Source organism: Capra hircus, chromosome 3 (assembly GCF_001704415.2).
Source record: "Capra hircus breed San Clemente chromosome 3, ASM170441v1, whole genome shotgun sequence".
NCBI classification, from domain to species: domain Eukaryota; kingdom Metazoa; phylum Chordata; class Mammalia; order Artiodactyla; family Bovidae; genus Capra; species Capra hircus.
The window spans coordinates 118,380,880-118,402,326 of NC_030810.1; the positions used below are offsets into that span (position 1 = coordinate 118,380,880).

Here is a 21,447-nt window from a genome sequence, read left to right on the forward strand (position 1 = left end):
GGGACCACTCCAAATCAGCCTTGACCTCTGTCCCGGGGAGCTGTGTGCCCAGACAGAGTCGTATTTGGTTCCAGGGAGGGAAGAAGATCCCCCCAAGCCTCCGGACAGACCAGATGAGGGGAGAAGTCTTAGCTCTTCATCAGGCATTGCTTCCAGTTTTCTCTTGCCAGCAGGATGCCTCCTCCTCACACCCCACCCTCCCCAGCCTCTTCCTATCACCCCAGGAAGGAGGAGACACTCACCAAGGACCAAGAGATGGACACGTGACTTGGAGACACCACCCAGATCTGACATTAGCGAGACAGAGCACTCGTAGGTGCCGTTGTCATCCATGGTCAACTGGTCAATGGTGATGGAGGCATCTGACTGCTCGGCGTTGTTTGATACACTAGCACGATTCTGATAAAGTCCACCATAGATATATTCTTTGGTCTCAAATTTCCAGATGAGCACTCTTTCCTGGAAGGAAGAAGAAATACCACTTGGTCTTCAGCCTAAGGCCCTGGCACGATGCTGCAGCCTGTCCTGCCTACCTTCACCCACCGTCCCCAGGCCCAGATGTACTGACAAGCCGACCCTGCAGAACAAAGAGCTCCACATATGGGGCCCATTCATGGATTCCTCTTATGACCTATAGTACTAAAAGCCTGGGGCAGGCAGGCACTTCATACCAGAGGCTATCACCTCTTGTAACCTATGGAACCTCTTATTCCATTTTAGTTCTGTTCTCACAGTCAAGCAATATTTATTGAGTATATAAGATGTTCAGGCATTGTGTTGGGCAATCATCCATGGCTTGCAACCCCCCTTTATTTATTTGACTCTTACCTTTGGAATTTGTTTATTCATCAATATACTCATCATTTATCAAATAAAACATGGTACTAGCTAAGATCACTACTTTGAACCAGACTGCTTCAGTTCAAATCCCAGCTCTGCACTTAGTAGTTATATGATCTTGAACAAAATATTAGAGGAAAACAATAGAATGGGAAAGACTAGAGATCTCTTCAAGAAAATTAGAGATACCAAGGGAACATTTCATGCAAAGATGAGCACAATAAAGGACAGAAATGGTATGGACCTAACAGAAGGAGGAAATAAAAAGAGGTGGCAAGAATACACAGAAGAACTATACAAAAAAAGACCTTCATGACCCAGATAACCATGATGGTGGTCTGTCACCTAGAGCCAGACATCTTGGAATGCAAAGCCAAATGGACCTTAGGAAGCATCACTACAAGCAAAGCTAGTGGAGGTGAAAGAATTCCAGTTGAGCTATTTCAAATCCTAAAAGATGATGCTGCTAAAATGCTGCACTCAATATGCCAGCAAATTTGGAAAACTTGACAGTGGCCACAGGACTGGAAAAGGCCAGTTTTCATTTCAGTCTCAAAGAAGGCAATGCTAAAGAGTGCTCAAACTACCACATAATTGCACTCATCTCACACGGTAGCAAAGTAAAGCTCAAAATTCTCCAAGTCAGGTTTCAACAGTACATGAACTGTGAACTTCCAAATGTTCAAGATGGATTTAGAAAAGGCAGAGAAACCTTAGATCAAATTGCCAAAATCTGTGAGAGTTCCAGAAAAACAACTACTTCTGCTTTACTGACTACACTAAAGCATTTGACTGTGTGGATCACAACAAATTGTGGGAAATTCTTAAAGAGATGGGAATACCAGACCACCTTACCTGACTCCTGAGAAATCTATATGCAGGTCAAGAAGCAACAGTCAGTAGTGGACATGGAACAACAGAGTGGCTCACAAATCGGGAAAGGAGTATGTCAAGGCTGTATATTGTCACCCTGCTTATTTAACTTATATGCAGAGTACATCATGTGAGATACTGGGCTGGATGAAACACAAGCTGGAATACAGATTGCCAGGAGAAACATCAATAACCTCAGATATGCAGATGACACCACCCTTAAGGCAGAAAGTAAAGAGGAATTAAAAAGCCTCTTGATGAAAGTGAAAGAGGAGAGTGAAAAAGTCAGCTTAAAAGTCAACGTTCAGAAAACTAAGATCATGGCATCCAGTCCCATCACTCCATGGCAAATAGATGGGTAAACAATGGAAACTGTGAGAGACTTTATTTTTGGGGGGCTCCAAAATCACTGCAGATGGTGACTGCAGCCATGAAATTAAAAGATGCTTGCTCCTTGGAAGAAAAGCTATGACCAACCCAGACAGTATATTAAAAAACAGAGACATTATTTTGCTGACAAAGGTCCGTCTAGTGAAAGCTATGGCTTTTCCAGTAGTCATGTATGGATGTGACAGTTGGACTATAAAGAAAGCTGATTGCCAAAGAACTGATGCTTTTGAACTGTGGTGTTGGAGAAGATTCTTGAGAGTCCCTTGGACTGTAGGGAGACCCAACCAGTCAATCCTAAAGGAAATGTTCTGAAGTCCTGAATATTCATTGGAAGGACTGATGCTGAAGCGGAAACTCCAATACTTTGGCCACCTGATGTGAAGAGCTGACTTATTTGAAAAGACCCTGATGCTGGGAAAAATTGAAAATGGGAGGAGAAGGGGATGACAGAGGATGAGATGATTGCATGGCATCACTGACTCAATGGATATGAGTTTGAAGAAGCTCCAGGAGTTGTTGATGGACAGGGAAGCCTGGCATGCTGTAGTCCATGGGGTCACAAAGAGTCAGACACAACTGAGCAACTGAACTGAACTAAGTAAAATATTTGACTTCTTTATGAGTCTATTTCTTCCTCTACAAAGTGGAGATGATGATAATAACACTTGTATCATAGGATTTTTGTGAGGATTAAAGTAGATAATATACAAAAAGCAAATGGCGTGGAGCCATGGGCTTAATGAAGCCACCTCATGTAAGCAAGTATAGAAATGGCAATCCCCCAAGCTACTTAATAGAGAAAGTCAGGGAGAGGTCAGAGGGATAAGAGTGGAAGCAAGCCAGGATACGACTATCAGAAAGCCAAGAGGGGGAGATTCCGAGATGGGGAAGTGGTTGACAGTCAGAAAAGCTAGGAGAAATGAAATAAGAGGAAGACAGAAGCAGCACACTAAATTTAACAAAAGAGAAGTTGCTGGTGATTTTGGTGGAGTATTAGGGCAGGAAGGCAGACCGTGCTGGGTAGGGAAAAGAGTCAGGTCTGAGGGTCTGCACGTACTCTTTATGCAGATCAGGAAAAGATGCTCTAGTTGTTGGACAGACACGTCTGTGCCAAGCTAATGGTGATCAGGTCCCCCGGGCTGGGTACCCAGATGCATAATTCTCCCAGTCACATGCCACAGCTCTGGTAGGAACAGATGACTCTCGGGAAGCTTGGCTGAAAAAGGGAGGAGCAAGAAAGCAGGAGATGAGGGCCTGTCTTGAGCTGTGGATGAGTGTATGGATGTTGGTCTTTCTCAGTTCAACTCTTTTTCTGACCTACTGGTTACAGCTATCCTAAGGCTTCCCCTTCCTTGACTCTCCCCCATGTCATCTCCCACTCTTGCTAGTACCTGTCACAATAATCTCCTTGAGGGCATAGATGTAATCCTTTTCTCTGCACTCTTACTTGCTCTCAAGTAACAGCAAATTAAAATTAAAAATAGGGCTGTGGTAGGACTCACAGAGTATTCTCACACCTAGACAGAATGTTAAAAAGCAGAGACATTACTTTGCCTACAAATGTCTGTCTAGTCAAGGCTATGGTTTTTCCAGTGGTCATGTATGGATGTGCGAGGTGAAACATAAAGAAAGCTGAGCACCAAAGAATTGATGCTTTTGAACTGTGGTGTTGGAGAAGACTCTTGAGAGTCCCTTGGAATGCAAGGAGATCAACCAGTCAATCCTAAAAGAAAGCAGTTCTGAATATTCACTGGAAGGACTGATGCTGAAGCTCCAGTACTTTGGCCACCTGATGAAAAGAACTGAAGCATTAGAAAAGACCCTAGGCTGGAGAAGATTGAAGGCAGGAGAAGGGGATGACAGAGGATGAGATGGTTGGATGGCATCACCAACTCGATGAACGTGAGTTTGAGCAAGCTCCAGGAGTTGGTGAGGGATAGGGAAGCCTGGTGAGCTGCAGTCCATGGGGTCACAAAGAGCTGGACATGACTGAGCAACTGAACTGAACTGAACTTACTTGCTCTCAATGTGATTGCCTCAAATCCTTTAGGAAGTAAGGGATCAGTCAACATAAGATCTTTAGTATTTATCTCAAAAGAGATACATTTATCTTTGTTAGGTGCCTGGCAGAGACCTAACGTCTGGTTTGCTGAGAGAACATGTCTTCAGTTTCTGCAAGCTAACGGCAGCAGCTGCCTTCTCTAGGTTTTTTCCTGGGATTCTGGAAACAGATAGGACAGGTACTCTGGCCCATCAGGGTCCCTTGGGCAACAGACAGTAAGGTGCTTTGGGCCAAGAATTGCTCTCCTCACTCCTCAGCCCTGCTGATCGAGGACTGGCGCGTCTTGGGCCATCCCTTCTATGTCAGGGGAAAGCTTAATGCCTTCTCTCTGAATAGCTAGGGATCTGATGCCAGGCATGTTCGCACTTGAAAAGTAGAAGTAACTTTAAAATTTATGAATAGGGACTTTCTGGTGGTCAGTGGTTAAGACTGTTTCCGCTGCAGGGGGTGAGGGTTTGATCCTTGGTTAGGGAACTAAGATCCCATATGCCACTTGGTGCAGCAAAAGAAAAAAAAATTAAACCCCAAAAAGCTTATGAATAGATGTTCCTTTCCTTACAGTTAAAGAAATGTGAATTTGATCAATAATGAGATATTTTTCTGCTCATCAAATTCACAAATATGAGATAGTTTGAGAATAGTCTGAATTAGAGAAATAAGTGCCTGCACTGTTGGTGAACCTGAAAATTGGTCTGACATACAAAGAAGGCAACTTGACATTTATCAAAATTTTAAATTCACATAGCCTTTGACCCCAAAGTTCCATTTTAAAATAATTTATCTTATATATGAATACATATTTATAAACAATTACAATAGTATTTATAAATATATACCTAGAGACATGCACGGAGAAGGCAATGGCACCCCACTCCAGTACTCTTGCCTGGAGAATCCCATGGACGGAGGAGCCTGGTAGGCTGCAGTCCATGGGTTTGCTAAGAGTCAGACATGACTGAGCGATGTCACTTTCACTTTTCACTTTCATGCATTGGAGAAGGAAATGGCAACCCACTCCAGTGTTCTTGCCTGGAGAATCCCAGGGATGGGGGAGCCTGGTGGGCTGCCGTCTATGGGGTCGCACAGAGTCGAACACGACTGAAGCGACTTAGCAGCAGCAGCAGCAGAGACATGCATATATGCATATTTATTGCAATATTATTTGTAGTAGCAAATTATAGGGAGTAAAACAAACGTCCATCATTCGTACATATAGAGCATTCATAAAATGAAATATATAATATGAATTAAAAAATAAAAGATAAATATAAATGCACTGACATTTGGAAAGAGCTCCAAAGTATATTAAGAGGAAAAAAGCCAAGTGGAGGACAGTGTGCATGAAGTTTATAGAAACTTACATATTCATATATGTAAATATATGCCTATGTTTACATGTGATGCATCTCCAGAAGGCCACTCCCAAATCTGGTAAGAGTGGTTGCCTCTAGTGGGCTTCCCAGGTAGTGCAGTGGGAAGAATCCCACTGACAATCCACCTGATAACGCAGAAGATGTAAGAGACCAGTTTCGATCCCTGGGTTGGGGAGATCAACTGGCGTAGGAAATGGCAACCCACTTCAGCATTCTTTCCTGGAAAATTCCATGGACGAGGAGCCTGGCAGGCTCCAGTCCATGGGGTTGCAAAGAATTGAACACTACTGAGCACACACACTCACACACTCATACACACACACACACACACACACACACACACTCCTACCTCTAGTGAGGGGAATAGGGACTGGGATTCTAGGGTGGAAAGCAGATGTATTTTTGTGAGTATGCATATAAACATTTTCTGAACTGGCATAAAGAACCATTGGAAGGAAACACAAGAAACCAGATCTTAGCCAAAAGTGGTATTCACAGTACTGAATGATTGTGGCAGAAATACCAATAAATTAGAGTAAATGCTGCCCCCAAAGAACCAGTACCAGTGAAAATTAGCCTTGTCTGGGAGAAAGGGAAGATAAGGGGATTAGGGTACGGAAACTGGGGCAGGGATGGGACAAGATTGACAAGGATGGGAATGAGACTTCTCAATGGGCTTCTTCATGATGTTTTAATTTTTGAGCCATAGGATTACTATCTATTCCAAAATAGAAAATAAAATCTTCCCATACTCCCTGAAAGAACCCAAGCAGGAAAAAAAAAAAAGCTACAACAAAATTTGGTCTCAGAGAGAGCTCTGTGTTAATCTAAAGTAATGACTGACTCAAATGATACAGTAAAGGTCATTTGAGACTGGACAACAGAAAGACGTTTGAGGGAAGGTAACTCTTTCAGACTAGAGATGGCACAGTACAGCCCTCCCTGGGCCCAACATTCACTGCTCCTTCCCCACCCAGCCCAGCCTGGGCGTTAACTAGGCTTAGTCTATCTAACTTGTATTGAAAGGTTTTGTAGTGCTTGTCCTCTAAGACAGGAGTCCCCAGCCTCCAGGTCATGGGCCGGTACTGGTCCTTGGCCTGGGAGGAACCAGGCCCCAGCAGCAGATGAGTGGCAGCAAGTGAGCGAAGCTTCATCTGTGCGTACAGCTGCTCCCCGTCACTCGCATTACCACCTGAGCTCCACCTCCTGTCAGATCAGTTTCCGGAAAATAAGCTCAGGGCTTCCACTGGTTCTGCATTATGATGAGTTGTATAATTATTTCATTGTATATCACAATTTAATAATGGAAATAAAGTGCACAATAAATGTAATGTGCTTGAATCATCCCCAAACCACCTCCCACCACCAAGTCCCTGGAAAAATAGTCTTTCACAAAATAGGTCCCTGGTGCCAAAAAGGCTGGGAACTGCTGCTCTGTGATCAGGTCATACTCAGTCGTATATGCGTGCTCCCAGCGTTTTAAGGGGAGAAGGCAAGGCACCCTACTCCAGTACTCTTGCCTGGAAAATCCCATGGGTGGAGGAGCCTGGTGGGCTGCAGTCCATGGGGTCGCAAAGAGTCAGACACGACTGAGCGACTTCACTTTCTCTTTTCACCTTCATGCATTGGAGAAGGAAATGGCAACCCACTCCAGTGTTCTTGCCTGGAGAATCCCAGGGATGACGGAGCCTGGTGGGCTGCCGTCTATGGGGTCGCACGGAGTTAGACACGACTGAAGCAACTTAGCAGCAGCAGCAGCAGAGTTTTAAGGATCCTTACCGTATGACTCCTTAGAAGCTTGTCCCACTGGATAAATCCTTCTCGGTTGGGGGAGGAAGTTTGGTAGGAGCATGGAAGGATAACATTTTTCCCTCTCGCAGCCCGAAGAACATCCTTTGGGGTGTCCACAAAGATGGCATGGACAGTCATCCAGACTGGAAAGAAAGTGGGAAGTAAATGACATGGCATACCCACTCACTGTCCACTGGATCTCCTCCAAGCACAGCTCAACACACTGCAACTGCGATCCTGGCCCTGGCACAACAGCTATTCTCCTGCAAGCCTCGGGTGAAGACAAACATGCATACCTTGGTTCACCCTGTCCCCTGCAGCATCTCAATAAAGTTAAGTGGCTTGTGTGGTGGGCAAAAGCCTGGCTTTGAGCCTCAGCCCCACCCCTCCTCTTAGGCATTGTGTAAACTTCTCTAAGCCTCAGTTCTCATCCAGAAAAAGGAACACTAATACTTTTCAGAATTGTTTAAAGAATAAAATAAGATAACATGTAAATGCTTTGCTTAATGCCTGGCATATAGAATACACTCAATAAATATTTCCCCCCCATCTTTTTTTCTTGTGATGATAATTCACTCAGTATTTAATACACATTTATGGAGCGCTTACTCCAGTACTTTGGCCACCTCATGTGAAGAGTCGACTCATTGGAAAAGACTTTGATGCTAGGAGGGATTGGGGGCAGGAGGAGAAGGGGACAACCGAGGATGAGATGGTTGGATGGCATCACTGACTCGATGGACGCGAGTCTGAGTGAACTCCGGGAGTTGGTGACGGACAGGGAGGCCTGGCGTGCTGTGATTCATGGGGTCGCAAAGAGTCAGACACAACTGAGCGACTGAACTGAACTGAACTGAACTATATATGGTAAATTCGTTGAATAAGATTAGGTTAGCATAGTCCCAGGAGCATTTATTCTACATATGTTTATCAGGAAAAAAAAAAATCCAGTGAGAAAAAGAATGTGGTCACAATAGCATCTCTCATCACATACATTCTTACCATGTGACATTGACTCTCCTCCATCAAGACCTGGGGTCTGTGTCCGCTCCCCTTGAATCTGAGTGGGCCTGTGACTACAGTGTGAGTGATGCCCATTTGGCTGAAGCTCTAGTAAGTGGATTTCCTTCCCATATAGTCTGGGTACCCTTTGAACTGCTGATTTTTATGCTGTTTCTCAGGTGGGCAAGTCCATACTTGGGCCCATCAGCAATAACCCTCCTTATTGGTTTCTGTGTTAGGGGCTGGGTTCCCATGGGTACAACATCTCTGTGTTTCCTGCTCATTTCTGTGCTGTCCTTCTGTATGTAGTAACTGCTTGATTAGCCCTCAGGTCTTCCTTAGGACGAACTGCTCTGCATGGGGGTGTAGATTCGGCCTGTATGAGTAGCATAGCACTGAGTTTGAATGCACAGGCTTCAGAGCTAGAATGCCCCTTGGCAATCCCAGTTCCTTTATCTATGAAATGTGTAGCCTTGAGCAACTTACTTAAGCTCTCTGTGCCAGAGTCCTTGCTTGAAAAATGGGTTGTTTGAAAATTAAATAACATGAAGAGTGTACTTTGTTTAGAATGATTCCTGACCCATAATCAGTGCTTAATATATGACAGTTACATTACATATATGTGTTCTATATATATATATATATATTCATATTGAATAACTTCTACTTTCTCATCTCATAGTCTTTTGTTGAGTGAAATGAAGTGAAGTCGCTCAGTCATGTCCAACTCTCTGAGACCCAAGGACTATAGCCCACAAGGCTCCTCTGTCCATGGGATTCTCCAGGCAAGAATACTGGAGTGGGGTGCCATTTGTTGAGGTGCATCCTTAATTAGAAGTTAATCACAAGAAAAACCATCACCATCATTATGGGTGAACTATCATAAATAAATAATAATTACTAATGACTATAACTAAAGACTAGATCAAGGGGCTTCCCTGATGGTCCAGTGGTTAAGAATCTGCCTGTCAATGCAGGGGATATGAGTTCAGTCCCTGGTCCAAGAAGATCCCACATATGACCGGGCAACTAAGCCTGTGCACGCCAAGCCCATGCTCTGCAATTAGAGAAGCCTCCACAGAGAGAAGCGCATGCGCCGCAGCTAGAGAGGCGTCCAAGAGCAGCAACGGAGACTCAGTGCAGCGAAAAAGAAACAAGTTAATTAATTTAAAAAGAACAGATCACTTTTAAAGATCATAATAACAGCGAGTTAAAGTCATTTTATGTTAGTGGGAGAAGAGATGGAAATGAATGGATGAGGAAGAACTCATAAAGAAAGGGAAAATATCTTGAACAAATATAGAGTGCTATTTAAATGTTATTTGTAAACCTGGGAAGGATTTTTAAAGGCCAATCCTGTGCCCTAAGACACACTTACATTTTCCATAATCCTAGATGAGAATGTATCCTATGTTTAAGCACTTCATGCCAACAGCCATCATTGGGAATCCTCCATAGCTAATCTAAATCCTTCTTACTGATTCAGTCAGTATCTTCTTGTTCTGACATTACTGGCAACAAAGACATCTGGCTTAACTTCTTAATAACTTCCCATCATAAACTCAGAGGCTTCTGATGTTTGTAATCACCAGCTTTCTCATTCCTAGTTCTGTAGTAAACTGTAATAAGTCCAGTTTCTTTCACCTCTTCCCATAGGCTTTCTGTTTATTAGCTCTGTGACCCACATTCTATGGAATCTTTGCATTCTACCCAGTGGATGAGGGAAAAGCACTGGGTGAGGATATCTAATCTATAATCAGAGCACTAGGAAGTGGAGAAGTTGGTTTCTAGAGCTTTCCAACAACCTCCCTGTCTACTTTTTGTATAGGTCTACACTGGGCATCTTCTTTCCAGTTGCCCAGAACCCACCTTCTCCCCAGTCGTTGCCACTCGCACATCCTGTTACTGCTAACAGCTGTGTCTCTCCTCCTCCAGAAGTATTCTTTCTCTCCCCCTCCCTCCTGCTCTCCTTTCTTTTTTTACCAAGGCTGGGCTCTTCTGATATTGATGAAGATCATCTGTCTAGGCTAATTCACCATAAGGCATTAAAAACTAATAGCTCAGGGATGTGTTAACCTTCCCAAGGGTATACAAATTGGGAGAGTAGGTGCTTTCACCTGCAAAGAAGGAATCAAAATCTCAGAATTTGGTGCCACAAGTACTACGCATGAGTACCTTCACCCTAGTACTCTCTCATGAAAGTCTGTTACACAACATGGCCGAGTGGCCAAAAGCACAACTACTGGAGCCAAACTGCCCAGGCTGGCATCCTCACCCGAGCTTTCCTAGCAGTGCGACCTTGCACAACTTAATCAACTTCTCTGTACCTCAGTTTCCTTGACTGTGAAATGAGGTTAACTACACTACCTAACTCAAGGTTTGAGGGTGGATGACAACATATTTAGTATGCACAAGCTTCACCCTGGCACCTAAGCAAGAGCTGTGTCCACCTGTATATTGTCATGTCTTCTCCTCTGCTGCACTGTGCTTCTTTCATTTTCATATCCTCAGGGCTCAACAAAGCGCCTAATACATAGTGAGAGTGAAGTCGCTCAGTCATGCCCGACTCTTTGCTACTCGGTGGAGCATAGCCCACCAGGCTCCTCTGTCCATGGGATTTTCCAGGCAAGAATACTGGAGTGGGTTGCTGTTTCCTTCATCCAGGGGATTTTCCCAACCCAGGAATCGAACCCAGCTCTCCCACATTGCAGGCAGATGTTTAACCTCTGAGCTACCAGGGAAGCCTACTCCTAATACATTGGAGATACTCAATTAAGTGCCCTTTGCCAGCAAAATGAATGAGTTACAGAGAACTTAAGTTTAGAAGATGGGTAGGATTTATAACCAGAGATGCTCAGTTTCTAGAAAATGATTTAAAAAATCAAATAACCAAAGGAGCCCCAGAGAGTGGACACCAAGTTTGCAGGTGGCCCCAGGAGGAAATGGTAAAGGTCATTGAAACTCCCTAAGTGACTAGGGTGTGAAGACTCAGCTTAAGGCCTCCAGAATTGCTTGTAAATAATTAAGGTTTGTTAAGAAGATAATAAACTGTCTCTTGAGAGCTAACTAGAAAGCAATACATCCAAGGAGGCTAATGAAATGCTTGATGGAACCGGCTGCTTGAGGCATACACAGCACATTATGGGTACCCTTGGGAAACTGGCAGTAATGCCTCCACTTAGAAAAATCCATTTGCGCAGAGAAACCACAGTCTTAGTTAGGGAGGAGGTGCTGGAGGCCAGAAGGGACCCATCGTGCCTTAGGACCAGATAGATAGAGCTCTTGCAGTGAGAAAGTGCTGGTCTCTAGGCCAAGGGGTGCAGCTCATACATGCACGTTCATGTTGGCCTGTCCTGTCCGCCAAGGTGGAAATGACCCCTTCAGGCTCTCAGAATGACAGCTGGGGAAGGAGAGACGGAGAGGTGGGGAGGAGGGGTTAGAACTCAGTGGACATTTGTGGAAGCCTTTTTTTCAACGAAGATCTTTAGGAATCTATACATTCCTGTCAATTTAATGAATTTTTCCTAAGGCCCTATTTTAGTGCAAGGCACTGAGAAAATGATCAGAGGCATGTTCATGTCCCACCTTCTTGGAGAAGCCACCAGGATCATCTCAGCCCTGACTGGCTTTGCTGAACTGCTCCAGGGAGCTTGCGCCCCATGCACACATCATTATCATGTCAGTGTGGGTCTATGCGTGCAGGCTGCCTCCCCTCATCAGATGGCAGCTCCTTCTAGCAGGGTCTGTGTCTCAGACTTCTCTTGTACTCATCACTTGCCAGTTCCAACCCCTAAGGTGTCTACACCGAGCTGGGTGCTAATAAGACCTTGTTTGTTGAGTGGTTTGTATTCCCTGCTCAGGAAGCAATTAGAAATCACTGTCAGCCAGCGTCCTAACAAAGCTTAATTAAGTGTTGAGTGCAAGTGTTAAGGAGTGAAATATGAAGGGATGGAGGTGGGGAGAGAGGGGAGGGACTGCGTTTGGATCCAGAAGAAGGATTTTAACGGAAAGCCTTACTGAGATGATGAGACTTGAAACAGCCCCCAAGGGACTCAGTTCACGTTGCTGAACTTGTGTATATAAAGGAGTAAAGCAGGGTGCATAACTGTGCATATAACAGTATCTCACTTCCACAGAGTCACAGAAAGAAAATAAAATTTAGAAGAAAATATATCAAAGTAGAGAATTAATAGCAGTTATCTCTGAATTCTGGATTTCTTCTTTGTGTATTTTTATTTTCCAAACATTCTGCAGCAGACATGTGGTACTCTTGCAACCATAAAACCGAGTTACATTTCTACAAGTCAAGTAGGAAATAAGGAAGCAGAGAAGTGGGGACAGACTGTTTCGTCAGGGAGCTTGCCTAACACAGAGAAATGGGGAAGCTTCAGACAGAAGGCTATGAAAGATCTTGAGAAGGTCTCTTTCATCCCCTCTGGAATGGAAGATGGAGAGACTTGAGCAGGCTCTTAGGTCATAGGGATGGAGCTCCTGGAAAAGAAGTGATTCCTTAAAAAAATAAAAAAGGAGGAGAAGCCGGATGGAGCACGATCCCTGCCTGGGTGGGTATGAGCAAAGATGGAGGGCTAGCCTTGCCCATGGCAAGAGGTACCCGTGCCCGAGTGTGCAGAAAGAGAGCAGCCAGTGGGCAGTGAGCGGAGCAGACCAGGGGCTCTGCTCTCCACCGCTACCCGCGCTCTCTGTCTGTCTGTCTGAGCGTCTGTCTGTCGCCATGTTCTGCCTATGCCAGGTGTTTATGGCATCCCTGACTCACAGGGCAGAGAACAAGGAAGCCACCCAAAGAGCACTGACTGCCAGGAGAGGAAGAAACCCCAGGAAGGAGGCGGGTTCCAAGTGTGACAGTTGGTGCCCTGGGCAGAGAGAGTGCTCTGGGAACAGAGACAAACTCAACAGTCAGGAGTTAGGGATGTGGGAATAGAACCTGAGTCTTGCCAAGGTCGAGTGGTTTGAGGAGCAACTGAACTTTACCTCCAAGTCAAATATATTCTCCACTGGCTGTCTCAATGCTAAAATTCCCACCATTGAGTGAAGGTACTGTGTGTGTGTGTATGTGTGTGCGTGTGTGTGTGTGCGTGTGTGTGTGCGTGTGTGTGTACACACGCACGCACGCTTAGTCACTTGGTCATGTCTGACTCTGCAGCTCCATGGAGCTCGCCAGGCTCCTCTGTCCATGGGATTCTCCAGGCAAGAATACTGGAGTAGGTTGCCATGACCTCCTCCAGGGGGTCTTCCCAGGAATGCAAGTGCTGCCTGGGAGGGAGGGAAGGCACAGTGAGTGGCTTTCTTCCTTTAACCTGCAGGACAAATCCATCTCCTTAATTAGCCCCTCTCACCCATCCATCCCTAGAAAGAGGATGCAAGATGGATAAATGTTGATTAAAAAAAACAAATGCAATTAGGAAATTGAGGCTTGGAGAGAAGGATAGCATAAAGGCAAAGGAAGAAAGACAGGTAGGAAACACTGAGAGCAAACCAGCTTGCTGCCTGCTGAGGTTCAAAGGGGTGGGTGCTCATTCGTTGACACCCACTCAGCAAATGGCTGCTGGACACCTGTGTTTCAAGGGCTCTGCTGGATTCTGCGGGAAAATGGCAAGCGGAGACAGACAGTTCCTGCATTACAGAGATAAATGTAAAACCATCATGGTAACCAGTCATACACAGTCAATGACAGGATATAACAGAGGATTTGGGGATGAGGAGAGGTTGTCCTGAGGAAAGGCCCTTTGAGCTGACATTGGAGGATGGGCGGGAGGGAACCACAAGAAAAAAGGGGAATAGGTGAGAGGAGGAGAGAAGAGCACATACAGAGGTCAGGGCACGGGAGAAGGCGGGCCACATTCCAGAAACTAAAACAAGCCGCTGTGCGGCAATGGAAGTGGGTGGTGTGGGTGGGCTGTGATGATTCCAAATAAACAGAGGTCAAGTTCAAACTTCATACTTGTGCCCTCAGGGCAGTTTAGGACAATTCTTGCTATCTTCCAGACTTCACCCTTCAGGACTCTCCTAGAAAGCAATTCCAAAGTTACACCTCCAAAGTTACAGAAATGTGGGATGGGCCCAAGTCTAACAGGCCATGATAGCAACTGAGGGGTTTTTTTGTGTTGGATTTTTTTTTTTCACTATCTACATCTATTTGAAACAGTTCTTTTGAGTATGAGGGTTCTTTCTTTTGAGTATGAGGGTTCTATCTTGCATCAAATGAGTGAGCACTTATCAGTTTGAAAATCACTGATGTTTATCTTTAGATAATTAAATTAGGACGAAAATTAAGAACCTACTGATAGCAGGAAGAAGCAAGAGTCCTCTCCGGTCTGGCATTTGATGAGACAGATATTCGTTACTGTGCATTCCCATTGTTTTTCCAGGACAGAACAGAGGGCAGAGACTTGAGAGCATGGATGTGTGAAGCCAGATTGAGCTTATATTCGCTTGCAGAGCTGTCGTTACTATATTAGCTGGCTGTGCCCCATACAAACAGGATCTGCTGCTACAAACCTTTATCCCAGTCTTCATCACAAGCAGGGCACTGCTACGCTCTCAGCCACTGTCTCTTATCAAAGTTTCCTGGTTTGGTTGACAATATCCTGCTCAATATGATTTTTGTTGTCACAAACTGAGTATGATGATTGATTTCAACCCAAGAAGCCTGGTGGTGAGCATAAAGGGAAAAGCAATGAATTGCTGCTTGGGACGTTACTGCTTGTTTGGGACGTCAGCGTAGTTTGTAAGATACTTCCAATTTGGAAATGAAGGAGGCAAATCCAAGTGCACGGTCCAAGCACGCTTGTTCTTCAGTGCCCTTCGCCCCACATCGGTGTCACAGCAAAGCTCACTTCCAGGTCCTGATGCTGAAGGTAGAGCCCCCACTTGCTGTGCTCAGCAGTCTTGGCTCTGGTCAGAGTGTGGAGCTAGGGGCTCAGCCGTGGGCATAATGGTTGCCACCGTCTTTGGACCCCTTTCTCTGGCCCTTCTCACTCCTCAGTGCCAGCTCCTCGGGCCCATCTTCTTTTAGCCCATCCTCCTCTGGCTCCCAGTCAATCTTCAGGAAGATCAACCCTGAATATTCACTGGATGGACTGATGCTAAAGCTAAAGTTCCAGTATTTTGGTCATCTGATGCAAACAGATGATTCATTAGAAAAGTCCCTGGGAAAGATCAAAGGCAGAAGGAGACGAGGGCATCAGAGGATAGACAGCATCACCGGTGCAATGAACGTGAACTTGGGCAAACTCTGGGAGGTAGTGAGGGATGGGGAGGCCCGGCATGCTGCAGCCCATGGGATCACGAAGAGTCAGACACAACTGGGCGACTGAAAAACAGCAGCAGCAGCAAAGTCTGGCCCGCAGGATGCGAGCAGCCTTCAGGAGTGGAGCTTGCATGGCCTACCCTAGGCTTTTTGGAGGCCATCTAAGAAAAGGGGGCTTAGAAATGGGCACTGGCGGAGGCAGTGGGGCTGGTTAGAGGTCAGGTGCTGGTTGGAAAGAAGCCTAGTTTGGGAAAGTTGTCCAGATAGAAAGTTAACTTAGATTTGGAGGGGATAGAGAGAAAAATTATAAAGGAGATAAGTGGGCAGAACAGCCTCAAAATCAATCATCAAGGACAAGAATCTAGCTGTTTATGGTTAGCACACATGGTAGAATCTCATAGTTTAAAGGTCAATAATAGAATCTGAGAATGCTTGGTAAGATGGATGCCCTAGCTGAATTAAAGGGAGTTTTATATCTGGGGAAAGAGCCCAATGAAAAGAGTTGGAGAAAAAAAGAGGACCAGAAAACTATAACTTGATACTGGAAAACCAAAATATATTGTTCATAAATAGATTGTGAGCACTTGTTCCAGAAACTATGATACAGAGAAAAAAAAAAAAACATATATATAAGTAGCAGTTCTTGTCCCCATGCTGCTTAGGCACACAGGTCTCAAAGTGGGTGAAAGGTTAAATGGCAGTAAATCAGATGGAAAAAAAAAGTGATTGAGACCTCAAAACCAAATCAGGAAAAAAAAAAAATGTGCCTTAAAGTTACCTGGAAAGGCTTTATGGAGAGAAAGAACTTGTGATACTTCAAGGTTAGCCAGAAAAAGGCAATGGCACCCCACTCCAGTACTCTTGCCTGGAAAATCCCATGGGTGGAGGAGCCTGGTGGGCTGCAGTCCATGGGGTCGCTAAGAGTTGGACACGACTGAGCGACTTCACTTTCACTCTTCACTTTCCTGCATTGGAGAAGGCATGGCAACCCACTCCAGTGTTCTTGCTTGGAGAATCCCAGGGATGGCGGAGCCTGGTGGGCTGCCGTCTATGGGGTCACACAGAGTTGGACAGGACTAAAGTGACTTAGCAGCAGCCAGAAAAAAGGAAGGTACTGATCCTACAAAGAGGTCTGATGATAATATTTTTCCAGACCAAGAAGTGCAAGATGTAATGTGGCAAACATTTTTGTAATATTAAAAGTGTAGAGACATTCTAGGTGCTGAAATATTGGGATTTGGAAGAATGTCCCAGTGGTTTACAGCGTCTAAATAAGAGTTAGGAGAAACTATCCTCACAATATGAGTCTTATCCTAATAGTAATGGGCAATCACTGAATAGCTTCAAGTAGGCATAGTATCATGGTCATAATTTTATTTTAACAGATCATTTTGGCTTCAGGGTGGACAGCAGATAGAAGGGGCAAAATAGGCCCGCAAGCCCAGCTGGAGACTATGGAGGTAGCTTAGGAGAGGGAGCTTACTTCAGAGAGGTTCGGAGGAAATAGAGAAAGATGAACAGATTTTTGAGATACTGGGGGCTAAAATCATCAGGACTTAGTGATGACTTGAATTTGTAGCTAAAGAAGAAGCTGCCAAGGGTGATATGGTGGTTTTAAAATATGGTCCCAAAATACTTTGGAACTCCTCTCATCAAAAGGACTCATGTCCCCTCCCTGGAACCTATGGGTCAATATCTGGGCCCAGACTTTAAGATATTGACAGCTTCCACCTTATATCTCTTTAGATTTTCACTCTTACAATCTAGCCACCATGCTGTGAGGAAGCCCAAGCTTCCCTGTGGAGAAGTTCACAAAGAGAGGAATCAGAGTTAGCAACTACTTGCCAGCCAGTGAGCCAGAGTCTTGGAAGTGGGTCTTCCAGCCCCAATCAAGTCACCCCAGCTGACACTGCATGGAGCAGGGACAAGCTGTCCCTGGCAAGCCCCATCCGAGTTGCAGATTTGTGAGCAAAATAAATGCTTATTATTATTGTTTTAAGTTACTACTAAGTTTTGGAATGGATAATTACATAGCAATAGAAAACAGTAACAGATGACTCCTATTTTTCTGGCTTTCATTCCTGGAGGGATTGGGTGTCATTTACTGATGTAGAGATCACTGAAAAGGGCCCAGATGTAGGGACAAAGATCATGAGTTTGGTTTACAGCTTGTGAGTTTGAACTGATTCTGAGATATCTAAATTGAAAAGTCATGCATACTTTTGGATTTACCGGTCTAAGGCTCAAGAGAGAGATTGAGTTTGAAGACAAAAATGGGGTCAAATGTGGGTCAGTCAGAATGAGTGAGTGAGTGAAAGTTGCTCAATTGTGTCCAACTCTTTGCAACTCCACAGTCCATGGAATTCTCCAGGCCAGAATACTGGAGTGCGTAGCCTTTCCCTTCTCAAGGGGATCTTCCCAACCCAGGGATTGAACCCAGGTCTCCTCCCGTGCAGGCGGATTCTTTACCAGCTGAGCCACAAGGGAAGCCCAGTCAGAATGGGTGTCAACTAAAGATGCAGATGTAGATGAGGGTCTAAGTGGAGGGAGTTCTAACATTTCATGGTAGGCCGAGAAGCATGGAGCTGCAAAGGAGATGTGAAAGGGTTAGCCCAGGAATGCCAGAGGAGAACCAGGAAGGGGTGTATCTTGGGGAACCGACAGACTAGAGTATGTTAGGAAGGAGGGAGGGATTATCAGAGTTAGACCTTGCCAGGAATAGAACCACCTGCTGAGCCAGGCTCACTTTCCCCTAGGCTTCCTCCCTGCTAGCCAGCATCACAGTAAGCAGTGCTACTTGGTTACCAAGACCCTGGGATGGGGTCCTAGAGGGCAAAAGGGCAAGAGGAGGATCACACCTGTGCCCATGAACCAGTTCTTCCCTGGAGGCCTTGTTTTTCCAACTGTAGTCCCTGGAGGAGCAGCAACATCACTTGGGAGTTTGTTAGAAATTCAGATTCCCAAGCCCTTCCCTAGACCTACTGAATCAGTCTGTGTTTTGACAAGATCTCAAGATGACTTCTATGCATATGAAAGTGTGAGTTAAGACATCAATTTGGAGGCTGGGCATTAACCCAGGGAAGCAGCCAGATGCTGCAAAATTGAGCTGCAAATCACACGCAGAGTATCAGCACCAGTCACAGAGACAACTATTCGTTAGACCTATTTTTCCACAAGGTCCAGTAGGCAACTCTGAACTGAGGTTTTCACATCAGAATCACTTGGGTAAATTTTTGTAATCAGAGAGATGGCCAGATTCTGCCTCTCAAGAGTCTGACTCAGAGGGACTGAGGGGGCCTGGACATGTGTACCTTAACTCCCCAGGGGATACTGATGGGCTGCCTGGGTTGCAGCCCCTGCCCTAAACCATTACTCATTGCACGCATACCACTCTTAGGGTGACCATTCATTGCATTCTTCCCACTTCAAGGCTGGAGCTGGGACTGGGGCATTTTAATCTGATTTCTTCTCTGACAAGCAATGTAATTCCCCAGGCACATGAGCCCTCCCTGTGAACACTGACTTCTGACTTGTGCTCAGGCACCAGCAGGCCCTCCCCAGGCTCCAGGTGTGAGTCACACCCTGGGGTCTGGTGTGGCAACAGGGCTTTGAGCCAGGGAGAAGATAAAAGGCCAGCTGGGCCATCTTGCAGTGCACTTGCTGGCCAACAATTTTGGCTCTGGTCTGAATACCACCCTCTTGGAGTGGAGATGAACTGGGCACAAGGCCACTCTCTTAGAATTTGCCTGTGGTGCAGAAGACGTAGGAGACCCAGGTTCGATCCCTGAGTAGGGAAGATACCCTGGAGGATGAAATGGCAACCCACACCGGTATTCTTGCCTGGAGAATCCCCTGGACAGAGGAGCTTGGCAGGCCACAGTCTGTGGGATTGCAAAGAGCAGGCATGACTGAAGCTACTAAGCACACACTCATGGGGTCAAGATGAGCTGGGCACAAGGCCACTCTCTTATCTGGTTCTCATCTTTGTACATGTTTGAGATTGAGCCCTGTAAACCTCAGAGCCTCGACCAGGCCACTGTGTGGACTTAGAGATGCAAGGGACACGAGGCTAAGATATGCCACCCTCTGACGGGGAAGGTCTCAGGAAGCTGCCCAAGCCTGTGTGACTAACAGGAACATGGTACTTCAGAGTAGGCAAATCTAAGTCATGTAGGAAAATTCTCCTGCTGGGGACTGTAGCTCTAACAAAGGCCCCTGGGGAAGGATTCTAAAATGGCATGATCAACTTTACAAAGATAGGAAATGTGAAACTTATTAGTAGTTCCCAACAAAAACCTATCATGGATGAATCATCCATGAGCTTATTGAAATTTTTTTTAGATGGAGAAAAAAAATATTTTCTCATCTTGAATATTTTGGGATGATAGATTCCTTTATTTCTTGGGGAAAAGCTGTACTTTCTGCTTTTCTAATGTAAGCTTTGAGGTTTCCTCTAGTTCTAGGAAGGTAGGGCTTTTTGTTTGGTTATGTTTTTTTTATCAAGTCTTCAAAGATTTTAGTGACTCTGGGCAGAGTGTCTCAGAGACTTTTTTCCCCTTGGTGGACTCCTCTTTATGCCTCTCTTTTCCTGCAGCTGTACCTTTTACTATATCAAGCTTTTCATGAAGTCTGGTGGCTGAAAAAATTCCCAGAGTGGAAGAGCTTTGGTCTTATACACAAGTTGGAGCGTTTTCTCTAGCAGCCTTTGGGAGGGGTGACAAAATCCTTCATCCGCAGTGACTCTCATTCTCTTAGCATATGTCTGCCAAGTCAGAGTGATCAGACAGTTGATCATCAAAGTCTAGTTACTTTCCTATAATTCACACTTGCCCACACTAATAACAACAACAATAGTAATAACAGGCATTTGTTGAATGCTTATTATGTGGCAGGCACTGATCCAGGGTCTTTACATTGACAACCTCATTTGCTATCCCTAATAACCAAATGGGAGGTAAAATGTGCATTTTTATACATTATAGGTTGCCCTCTCCATTTCACAGATTAGGAAACTGAGGTTTATTGAGGCAACTAATTTGCCTCATGCTCGTGTCTGACTCTTTGCAACCCCATGAATCGCAGCACGCCAGGCCTCCCTGTCCATCACCAACTCCCGGAGTTCACTCAGACTCATGTCCATCGAGTCAGTGATGCCATCCAGCCATCTCATCCTCTGTCGTCCCCTTCTCCTCCTGCCCCCAATCCCTCCCAGCATCACAGTCTTTTCCGAGTCAACTCTTCGCATGAGGTGGCCAATGTACTGGAGTTTCAGCTTTAGCATCATTCCTTCCAAAGAAATCCCAGGGTTGATCTCCTGAATGGACTGAACTGAACTGAACTGAACTGAACTGAAAGTCAGTTAAGGAAGAGGGCCTGCCCTTCCCGAGTGCCTGTGACATGAGAGGAGAAGCGGGTGGGAGCGTCTGCCAGGGAGGAAGAGGTACTGAGTCACTGACATTTTTGGAATTGTCATACTGACTTTTAGTTGGTTTAAGAACTGTTTTTAAATTCTTGAATACACCACCTTCTGTTTGCATACCCTTCATATGACCTAATGTGATTTTATTCTGATTCCCCAAAGTCCGATGAGTCCTGGGGCCTGTTTTCATTAATTCTGTTATGGTACTCTGCCCAAGACATCAGCAAAATTTTAGTGGTTACCGAGCAAGTTCAGGTGAAGAACAGAACAACGGGGAAAGCCAGGAGGTCCTCTGGAATCCAACTTAATCTCCACCTCCTCCAGAAAGCCCTCCCTAATTTCCCTGTTCCTCCTCTGGCGTCCTCTCTGAGCCATGGTGGGGAGTGTCACCCAACAGTTTTTATGTTTGACTTTTGAAGGCCTTTATTGC

The 21,447-nt window shown here is 45.2% G+C and overlaps 1 protein-coding gene across 1 annotated transcript in view; it reads right to left on the bottom strand.

Moving 5' to 3' along the window:
• Window positions 1-21,447, bottom strand: part of GPA33 (glycoprotein A33) — a 51,515-nt gene that overhangs the window by 26,827 nt on the left and 3,241 nt on the right. The window contains exons 2-3 of the mRNA XM_018046605.1: window positions 7,318-7,472; window positions 243-459 (exon numbers count right to left, since the gene is read on the bottom strand). Coding sequence (XP_017902094.1) covers window positions 243-459; window positions 7,318-7,472 — 372 coding nt within the window. The remainder of the gene's footprint in view (window positions 1-242; window positions 460-7,317; window positions 7,473-21,447) is intronic.